The 11,191-nt window shown below is 40.3% G+C and overlaps 1 protein-coding gene across 2 annotated transcripts; it reads left to right on the forward strand.

Moving 5' to 3' along the window:
* Window positions 1–2,114: 2,114 nt before the first annotated feature.
* Window positions 2,115–11,145, forward strand: LOC142898645 (ras-related protein Rap-1A). Of its 2 annotated transcripts, none has more exons than XM_076041689.1 (9): window positions 2,115–2,248; window positions 3,607–3,768; window positions 5,377–5,464; window positions 5,739–5,807; window positions 7,089–7,145; window positions 7,236–7,376; window positions 8,153–8,296; window positions 8,882–9,001; window positions 10,427–11,145. In XM_076041689.1, exons 3-8 carry the CDS (start codon window positions 5,408–5,410, stop codon window positions 8,969–8,971), a joined length of 558 nt encoding a protein of 185 aa, XP_075897804.1. In that variant the 5' UTR covers window positions 2,115–2,248; window positions 3,607–3,768; window positions 5,377–5,407; the 3' UTR covers window positions 8,972–9,001; window positions 10,427–11,145. The 2 variants fall into 2 exon arrangements, with proteins under 2 accessions (XP_075897804.1, XP_075897803.1); XM_076041688.1 differs by having other exon boundaries at window positions 3,607–3,764.
* Window positions 11,146–11,191: the final 46 nt, after the last annotated feature.

Consider the following 11,191-nt stretch of genomic DNA (forward strand, 5'->3'; position numbering starts at 1 on the left):
TGTGACTGCGGTAAACAGTGTATAGCAGCAGGAACATGACCCAAATAAAAATCACAAAGTGAAAAATAAAAAATGCTGAGGTAGATAGGAATAACCGGAGACAGTTCTCACCACCACAGACCACTGGCATGCCGCTAATGCTGAATTGCAGTGCTATTAACAGAATATACGTCTATTTTATACAAAGAGCCATTTGGGGAAATCGTGATTTATTTGTGTCTAAGACCATAAAAGAATTGTTGTATTTTTTTTTTATATGATTTGTCTTGCAGCTTTAAAAAAAGAGTTGTTTAAAAAAGACAAAAGTCCAACTGCTGTCAAGGTATGGCAACACACTTGAACCCCACGGAAGGATTACCAAAGTAACTGGATGTTACCCTGAAAGGAACCATCTGAACCCACTTCCTGCTTGTTCTGAGACTGTGACTTAAACGACATGACATCCTCATCGACCAGCCATCCATTTTCAACCGCTGCTGCAAGTATTATTTCTTTTACAGGACACCTAAAATTACTGCATATGCACATGTCATCAGTGATCTTCAGCAGGCCTGTGTTGAACTGAATGAAAAAGGCAAAGTGTCAACTTACAATTATATCCAGCTGCACCATGTAATCGCAAAGACAAACATCCCACACCACCAGCCCACAAGGATAAAGATTATGTTGAACCACCTAGAGGATATAATATATGTCATAAAAATACATATATAAATAAAATACTGGGGGGGGGGGGGGGGGAATGTGGATGTGGACAAATACCAACCTGGACTTTGGTTGTTTTCAAGTGTGATAAAAATACATTTTACAACTTTCCTGCAAAACTATTTGGAAAAAACCCAAAGGTATCCCAAAAACTTAAAGTCAAACTTGGTGCATCAAAGCCTCTTGTTGACTGGATTCCACTTCAAACGTCAGCTGAAAAGCAACCATGTGCCAAACATCTGCTCTCAGTGCAGCTGTGCTACTTTATACCGTTTCTCTGCAAATGCTGTGGATCTCAAAACCTACTGAGAGGTAGTTTATGGAAACAAGAACACAACGATTTGCAGCAGACTTTTCACAGCTTTTATTTTGTCCATATTTTGTCCATGTGATGTAATTATCATGTTGTTACAATCGATTTCAACACGCTGATACTTTTATTGGATAATTTCATACCACTGACTTTCTTGGCACATGGGTTAGGGCTGCAGCCTCACAGCAAGAAGGTCAAAGGTTAGATTCTGGGCCTGGAACCTTTCTGTGTGGAGTTTGCATGTTCTCCCTTTGTCTGCGTAGGTTCTCTCCGGGTTCTCCGGCTTCCTCCCACAGTCCAAAAACATGCTTGTGATGTAAATTGGGAACCACTTTCTACGTGGCCCTAGAATTAACTGGCCACTTGTCCAGGGTGTCACTGTGCTTTCACCCTACGACAGCTGGGAGTGGCACCAGTAAACCCCCCACATTGAGTGCAGGAGTCAGTGAGTATTGAAAATGGATTTAGTGAAGGTGTGTGTGTGTTTTAAAAAATGAGTTCAGGTAAAATTTTAATGTGTTCATCAATGTGAATTTACAGCTGCAAAGATATATTTTACATATATATATATATATATATATATATATATATATATATATATATATATATATATATATATATATATATATATACATATATATATATATATAATGGCTTTATACAAATGATTATACAAGGCTTTATACAAATGATTATATGAAAATTATATGCTGGAAGTATGCAGTGATGTCTCAAAATAAATGTTTTCCTATGCTATTTTATTCAAGTTCAACGTAACAAAAAGCTCTGCTTCCCATCAATGAAATGGCCCGAATATTGAATTCAAGCCCAGATTGATCACCTCCAACAGTGTCAGGAATGGAAAGATGTATTTGTAATTTTTGAGGAACTTTCCTTTTGAAATCACTTTCTTGTATCACTTCATTTTTTCAGACATCCTGTTTTTTCCCCCTCTTGCACTAAATGTGTGTTTGGGGTAAAACAAACAAACAAACAAACAAAAACAAAACAAAACAAATAAACCCCCATGCAATTCCAAACCGTGACATTTAGTTAAAATTAATCAGTCAATATCAAGCAGTTTCCCCCTCACCAAGTTTAAAATGTTGCAACGCTGGTGCCTAGAGCTGGACCGCTGTGATAGGCTGATCGTGGTCCAATCAATAGCCGCTGCCCCGGCCCTTCCGTACATTCGCCCAGTGTGATTTAGCGCACACATAGCGGAACACGGTAAGTGTCTCATGAAGCTTTATCCGTGTGTAAAATTAGTGCTTTAATGTCTAAATGATCCCGTTTAGTTATCCACTTGTTGCAATGTTAACCTCCCACAAAGAGGTGCTCGTTATCTACGGCGAAATATAAATTAAAAGACAACTGGCTTCAGTCAATAAATGTGTGTTAAATGGCTGAGCTCACAAGCTACAGCTAACGTCCGCTAACGAGCAACGAGTTGTCGACATAAACACCGTGTTGTGTGCTCCCTGCCGTGTTTGCCATGTCTCTCTGGATCTCATTCGAGTTCAACATTCTCCGCACTATATTTAACAGACTATTTAAATTAAAATTAATAAACAAAATACAGTGTAACAGTACTCGATCAGGGGGAATACAAAAAGCGATACTTGAGTTTTTCACCTCGGTGCTAACCGGCTAACTAACTTAGCCTCTGCTTTAGCCCAAACAATTTTGTTTAAGCCGCACCGGAAGTTTAAAAAAGAGCTATATTGTTTGTCTGCTGGGCACTAACGGCAAACTGTGAACCAAACTTGTGTTCTCTTTGTTGGTTAACGATTTATGTGTGTTGCTCGCCTCGCTATAATACGAGCCAGCTAACACCCACTAGCGCTCGCTAGCATTTGACAAACGTAGCGAGCTGAAAGCGAATAAATGTAGTTGTTGAACAAACTTGGTGCTTAACAACTGTTTGCTTCTTAAAAACTCATTCCCAAGCTTCTTTTTTTTTGGTTACCGTGTAGTCGTGAATCTTTATCACTAGTGCGACATTTTCCATTTTGAACGCTTTAAAAGCGACTTGCATTGGGAAACTAATAGCCACACCCTTCCTTTCGAAACCAACTGTGCAACAAGTTGTCACGCAAATGGGCTGCTCGTCAGCTGTTGTTGAGTACACGCAAACGACCCAATAGTCGTTCTGGCTCAAATTGAGTGGCGTTGTAAGAGTCACATAGATAATTGACTTTCAGCATTATTTTTTGTGTCATGTTTATTTAAAGCCTCTTTGCTCCCAATTAGGTTTAAAGTTTAATTTTAAGAAGCCGTTTGAGTGACAAAGTTGGTTACACAGTAAAAATGTGGATATTGTGTTAAATATAAACTTGGGTTTCGTGCATTGATCGGCAACAGGTGTTTTGTGGATTGTAAAAGGGTTTTGTTTTGTTATGTAACATGTCAGAACTCACCTCTTGATGCTGTAAAATGGATACGCCTACTTCTTAAATGGGCTTCAGAAAATGTGTCCTTTTAAAGTACCTCAACACACTGTGACTGCACTCGCTCACAGAGCGCCAAGCCACTGCATTAGTGAATTGTCGATCTTATCTAAACATTGCTCATTTGTTTAAATGTAGGGCCAATTTCCTGTGTGAAAACGTCACAGTAGGCAAAGTCTCTGGCTCCCAGCTGACCCTCAGCACCCGGCCCCTGACATCATCGTACCTGAGGATTTGCCAGACCCCCTCCACACCAGATGTAGAGGGAGTTATCGTCTGCAGCAGCCGTGTACACAGTAGGTTTGTTGTGTGCCGTGCCTTTTGCTTAATGGCGTCTTACTTTCTTTTCTGCGCAGATCTCTTTCAAAGACTTTCTTTTCGTCATAGACGTACCTCTCACCTTTGACCTGATGTTTGAGGAAAGTTTTTAACACCCACATTGACTGTCATTTCAAATTCAGATACCGTCTATTCATATATTCATGTGTATATATAATTTTATTTTATTTTACTTCGAACTAGAACATGTCTTGGTCGCTCTCTGGTTCACCCACTTCCCCTGACAATGATTTCAACGCTGTGGTCATACATGCACGCTCTGATCTCCATTTTCTGTGTGCTTGGTGTACTTGAGTAAAGGAGGGGTCATGACAATGGCTCTTTGTGGAGGGCCTCATGTGTCTGTCCCTCACCGTGGGCTCATAGCAGCGCTGCTTCATGCGCTGTAGTTAGAATTGCAAATGCTGGTTTCAGAGACACACAGTGCGTTTTGTATTATTCATCGTAATATGTGACAAACGTCCAGCCATGGAATGATCATTAGCTTAAAAGAGGTTCCTAAATGAGATTTTAATGCACATCACCCCCCTTACATTTGCATTTTTTGCATTTGAATTTTTTATTATTATTTTTGCACATTTTATTTGTGACATGCAATTCATTTTGCACCAACTAAACAAGAACAGATCATCGGTGTGACCTGTCAGTCACGCATTGTCAGCATTGTAAAATGTAGAAAGCCATTTTTATACTTCACTTTGTGGATTAATCTTTTATATTAAATAGCCATCAACGCTCTGACAAAAACAGCTATTATTTTGTGGACTTTTTTTTTACTGCTTTGCTGAACATCCTGGCCTGTGCCAGATCTCCAGGCTTTCTAGGACACAGGAGTCTAAAGTGTGTCAGCCCAGTGGAGTCGCTGAGAGGTCATTGTGTGTGGCCTCTCTCCTCCGTATTGTAATGAGATGAAGTTATCTGTGCCACTGACGCAAACCACATCACTTGTTCAATTGAGTTCATTTTTGTCACGGCAAAAAGCTTAAACTGAGTTGTTACAAAAGAAGATATATTTAGATTAAGATGTTAATGATACACTCCTGGTTTAATTGCAGGAAATCTTAAAGGTCCTTTATCATGCAAAATCCAATGTACCAACATGTCCCAACAGTAATGTGCATCTCAAAAAAACTAGGAGAGTCCATAGTTCTCTTTCTTTGGCTTTGGCCACTTTTCACATCTGTATCGTCTTCCAAACATGTAGATGGTCCAATAGAGTAGCGGTTTTAACAGGGCTTTGAAAACCGAGTGTGTTGTTTTATGTATTTTTAGTGAATAAAGCTTCTGGACTCAAGGATGAAGAGTGAATTTCTAAAAAACATTATATCAATAATAATAATATTCATGAGTGTATTGTGGGACCTTGACGTGTCAGTCAGCTGTTAAAATAATAATAAAAAAAACACCACTTTTCTTTCCTCCCCTAAAATGCAAACGTCTCAAATTTCAGAGCTTTTACCCTTTAAATAAAACTTTACTGTAATTGTTTCATCACAAGGTTTTGGCAATCTCTCTCTACGCCTCTCTGAAATGAGACTAAATGTTGTTCCTGTTTCTCTGTGCTCTCAGACGTTTGTGCTGTCAAGTGAAGTAGCCCACCATGCGCGAGTACAAGCTAGTGGTGCTGGGATCGGGAGGCGTGGGAAAATCAGCACTGGTGAGTGATGGCTACCCCCGTGTTGGGACTCGTAGATTATGGAGTCATTATCGTTTTATAGCCAGATAGTATTGCCACGGTTGCAATGTAAATTGTTATAAATAAGAAGGCTCCTACCCTCTATTACCTCAAGCCACTTTACATTTTTTTAAAAAAAACAACAGAAATATTTTTCTGAAGTAACCCTTTATTTGGCTGTTGATGATTGATTAAATGTGTTTTAAATGTTTGTTGTTGTTGTTTTTTTTGGTTTATGTGTGTGTTCCCATTTTAGACGGTCCAATTTGTGCAAGGCATTTTTGTGGAGAAGTATGACCCCACAATAGAAGACTCCTACAGAAAGGTAAGGCCACAAAAGTCATTTGATTTGATCCAAATATACACAATTCAACTCTGCGTGCTTTAAAAAAAAAAATAGCTTTTCTGCTTATTATCCAACGGGAAGTTTTTACTGCAGTCAGACATTCAAGTCGTCTGTGCTTGTTGATAATATACTACTACTACTACTGCTACTGATACTAATAATAATAATAATAATAATAATAATAATAATAATAATAATAATAATAATGCAAATCAGTTTTTGTTTGCTATGATCGTATGGCTGCACAGAACTACCAACGTTTCTGTGCCTTTGTGTCATCCTCTTGAATGTGTAGGTTTGCACACGAATAGACAGAACAAAGGGTGTTTGTGTTATACATTTAGGACACACCCCCACCACCCCTAGGATTGTTTGCACAATTTACTGGACGGTGTCTGTGGTCCAGTTGAAAATGAGGATGAATTATTTTTGATGTAGCCCCATTTATTTACACTTAAGCTCGTTCAACCTTTAACCGCTACGGCTGCAGTCCGTTGAATGCCTGCAGTCCCCTTCACTGAGCTGGACAGTAACTTTGCAACCAAGTATTTTGTGCTAACTGCAGCAAACAAACTGACGAGTTGAAGACTAATCTCAAATCTTCCAAGTCAACACTCTGTTGTAAATCCCCATATGTCCAGCTCCTGTGTACGAGGCGTTGAGCGGGGGGTGGGGGGTGGGGGGGTGTCTTACAAATGCGTCACTGCAACCTGTTATTGACTCATCTGAAAATAAGACACTCGCTGCGTTTCCATTACCCCTAGAGTTGTGCAAAACCAAAATATTGCAATAAAAAACTGGTCATGGAAACACCTAAATTTCGAGAACCTTTCAAATATGGCTAAAAGGTTTGGACGCTCTCCTGAAGTGGTTTCTCAGACGTATCGATATAGAGGTGTATCGCACAAGTGCCATGGAAACACTTTTTTCGCATTTACATGTCAGCGGGCGTGATGTACAGGGTCACGTGACCAGTTCGCTTCAAGTGAAAATGGCGCGTTTTGTTGGCACGGAGGAGGAGACAAATTTTTTTTGTTGCAAGTAATCAAAGAGAAAAATATAACAACCATTCTTGACAGTAAACAAACAAGCAGCCATAATTCAGAATTATGTGCTTCACACCATTCAGTGGAAACTTCTGCAAATTGCAATTGTACTTTTATATTGCTTTCATTTTGCGAAAAACCGTAATGGGAACGCAGCTGCTGTTGCTCAGGATTTTTGTGCGTAACATAACGCACCATGTTTTCACCACAACAGCAGGTGGAGGTGGACGGGCAGCAATGTATGCTTGAAATCCTCGACACGGCCGGAACAGTAAGTCGAGCACAAGTATCTGATGGACAATTGTGAAGTGATTGTGACCAGGCTGCCACTGATTTCTTCCCTCTGGTGCCGCTTCAATAGGAACAGTTCACAGCGATGAGGGACCTGTACATGAAGAATGGCCAAGGTTTCGCTCTGGTTTACTCCATTACAGCGCAGTCGACATTTAACGACCTGCAGGACCTCCGGGAACAGATCCTGCGAGTAAAGGACACGGAGGATGTGAGTTGTGACTCCTTTAAAACAATAAACTATTTCAGTTTGCTTTCTGTAATCATTATTATTATTATTATTATTATTATTATTATTATTATTATTAAGAGCAAATGCAGGATTTGTATTGACAAGCACATGCTGTAAAAAGCTGCAACAAGTTGCTTTTAAGTCGATGCTTACATCGAATGAACTGAAGATTTTGTTGCATAGGCTGCAACAGGCCTGTGTGTGTCTGCTCTGTCCTCTGAGATTCTGGTGGCAGATGTAATGCAATAATGTGTTGGGGAGAAACGTATCCATGAATACTGAGACAAAAGGCTGCATGAACAAATCGAAGTATGGTTCAAATGTGAAACGTAAGCATCTATGAGTTACAGGGGGAAAAAAGGAAAGATTGATAGTTTTGCAGATCTCTTTGCAGTCATTGGGGGAATTTCTTGCCTGTGGGAGCCTGTTGGGTTTTGCGCCGCGTCCTCTCAGGTCTGTCTGGGCGCCGTTAAATGTGACTCGGTAGGAGAGAGGGCAGAGCGACGGGGGGGCCAGGAGCTTGGTGGCGGCGCTGAAATGTCAGAGCTTCACTTTTGCGGTCTGACTCTGCAAATTTAAAGAGAGGAAACGCAACGCACCCAGAGCACCTGCTTGCTTTCTGTTCCAATTCAGTTTTGGTGGTCATTTATTGTGACTATGATTACCATCAGGGTACTGTGTATAAAAAGTAATGCATATGATGTGAAATGACAATACGTCCTCTCCCTCCCACTGTTTTCTGACTGCTTGGTCAGGTTCCCATGATCCTGGTTGGAAACAAATGCGACCTGGAGGACGAGCGTGTGGTCGGCAAGGAGCAGGGCCAGAACCTGGCCCGTCAGTGGTGCAACTGTGCCTTTTTAGAGACTTCAGCTAAATCAAAGATCAACGTTAATGAGGCAAGTTACTGCTACTATTACGTCACAAACACACTGTGTAACACAACAGCTGACAGAGGGGGGGCCAGAGCAGCAACAGATGGATGGAGTGTTTTGGTGACCCACCTCTATCATAGGATGTGTAGAAAACGTGGTTTAATGTCAATAACAAAAGCGTTAGAACAAAATCAGTGTCTTTGAAGCCCCACAGTATTCAGCTGTTAATTTAATTTCTTTAAGTTCAGCGGTGGCCCCCAGGCCATGGTTTGCCCATGCCTGATATAACACGTACCTGTGCGCATGTCTGTGATTCAGGAAGGTGAGTTTTCCCAGCGGAAGGAGATTGAGCTCCTTTCTTGATGAAAACAAGTCGATGTGACAATTTTTGCTTGTTGTTATAAAATCTGAGTGAGGCGTACACTCGACCTGCCCTCACACATTAATCACGGACCAGCATCCTTGCTCCAAATATGCACTTGAGGGAAAGCCAACACAACACAACTCCTGATGACTCTCCATATTTTCTGTTTGTATCTGTCTACAAAATGAGGAAATTATTTGTTCACAAAATAATGATATACGTGGTGAAACTCCTTTTCCTGTTAGATTTTCTACGATCTGGTGCGACAGATCAACAGAAAAACGCCGATGGAAAAGAAGAAAACAAAAAAGAAGTCGGGTTGCACACTGCTCTAAAATGCCCTCCCACAGTTTGCTCCAGGCCAGGTAGGTGGCTGCTAATTATAATATGAATTTTTCTCATGCTGCTATTATCAGTTTTGCGTTGTTTTAATGTATTTATTTGACCCTTTACTTATTTGTTTCCCTTTGTTTTACCTGTACTTCAACTGCTTTGTTGTCAGATCTCTTTTACTGTTTGAATGTACTGCAAGTATTCAGATTATTATTGGTTTGCAACATATATTATTGCAGGTGGCTGCGAAGCTCCAGCTCATTGCTCACTGCTCACAGGGTTATCATTTACATTGTCATTTTAAGTCCGGAGATCTGCTGGTTGCCAGTATATCGCTGTGGCACGGCAGTTATTATTGCGCCGCCTTGTGGGGCTCCACCCTCGACCAAACAACAGCCCACGCAAATTAAGAATGTTGAGGCTCCACCTGCTGTTTAGACATTGTAACAATGTTGTCAAAATTTCAGAAAGAATACAAATTGTAACATTCTGACGGGTTTTTGTTGAACCCGTCGTATCTCGACTTAAGAGCAGACTTCTGCCAATTCCATGTCGCGTTGGGCTTTTCTAACTTAAAAAGCAAACTGTCAAACATTTAATGCAACTGCAAGTACTTGTCTTTATTCATACAGGCAGTCACCTGTTGCGGTCAAGCAGAATCAATGGTCAATTATTCCCGACACTTGCCGTTTGCATATATTTCCATTTGCTGTTTCTCTAATGACTGTACGCAACTTTGTTTTGTTGGTAGGTAACTACTAGACAGGATGGGTTACATCTAGGTTATATGCTGGTTATTCCTGCAAGTAAAAATGTTTTTTTTTTTTTTTAAGAAGGATTTGCCTCATTGCTCAACATGGTACATGACTATTCATAAAAGCAAAGGTATTCTATTGCTTGAGTTAACCATGTTCCCCCAGAATTTTGGACACAATTCCACTCCTGTCCTTTGATTTTAGAGGAACACTCTGATTTCTCAGAAAAGCTGCCAGACTTCAGCGTAAAAAAAAAAAAATTGGCTTTTAATTTGCTAGTTAATGAGTGGCAAGAGAAGCATTTTAAGTGGGACCAACTTGTTCCGATTCAGCTGGTGCCAGGTACACCTGGCATGGCGCTCTGCACAGAGAGCGAGGGAGGTGGGCGAGGGAGGTGGGCGAGGGAGGTGGGCGAGGGAGGTGGGGAGATTCTTGGACGGGTTCCTGTCTGTTCAAAGGGGGAAGCGTGAGAACACCGTGTCAGAACCGGTGCTGTGTTGTGTACACAGAAGAGTCGAATGTGTCCAGGGCTAAAAGTGGAAACGGTACCTTTGTTTCTGCGTTTCTTTAAGTCTATCAACTTGAATATTTTTTATATCTGCTGTTTAAACGCTATTGCCTTGAACTCATTTGACTCTGTCTTTGGAAACACTAACGCAAGGTTTTCATGTCAACTTATGTCATTTTTCTCCTCCCTTGCAGGAACTTGTAATGATTACCTGTTTCCCAGTGGACCGTGCCATTCCAAGTCCTCTCCAGAGCATTTTGAAAAAAGGCTGACAGAGATAATTAACCACTCTCAAAAGTGCAGGAGATGGCACACACTCTCCAGATACTCATCTCTGCTTTTAATGGCCATGAAATTCACTCTTTTCTTGTCAGCCTCTTAACAACTCTGCTTTTCTTGTGTTATTTTTTTCCCAAGGTGTCTTTCTTTTGGAAATAATGGTTTAAGAGGAAAAGCTGGGGGTTTCAATCCTTGTATGGAAACTAAACATTTTGTATGAAAAGTAACCTCAATCGTCAGCATAGTGTGACAAAACATTTTCGAAAAGAAAACATGTGAAATGTTGGCCTTGTCATACATTTCTGCACTAACTGTGTCAGCAAAGATACATCATTGTTTATAAGTTACTTGTTCCTACTTATAAGGATGTGTATTGATGAGGTAACATCTTTCCTAAGTGACTTTGTTTTATATAAAAGCTGCAAGCCTTCCATGTTTCCCATAATATATTCTACTTCCATTTTTGCATAATAAAGCTAAGGAAATTAGTATTTTATAGACCGATGGGGGAAATGGTGTGTTCTGATTTGTGTCTTGATGCTGAAAATATATTGTACTAAACCAACTCTAATATTGCTGTCACAGATGATTTTCCAGCTTTTATGAATGATTAAATTTTAGTACATTTTCATTATTTTGAATCTCATTTTTTTCACGTTCGTTGTGAATGTTGTTTGTGA

This window comes from Nelusetta ayraudi, unplaced genomic scaffold, assembly GCF_046127955.1.
Source record: "Nelusetta ayraudi isolate G7.1 ecotype Tasmania unplaced genomic scaffold, CSIRO-AGI_Nayr_v1 ptg000070l, whole genome shotgun sequence".
Lineage (NCBI taxonomy): Eukaryota > Metazoa > Chordata > Actinopteri > Tetraodontiformes > Monacanthidae > Nelusetta > Nelusetta ayraudi.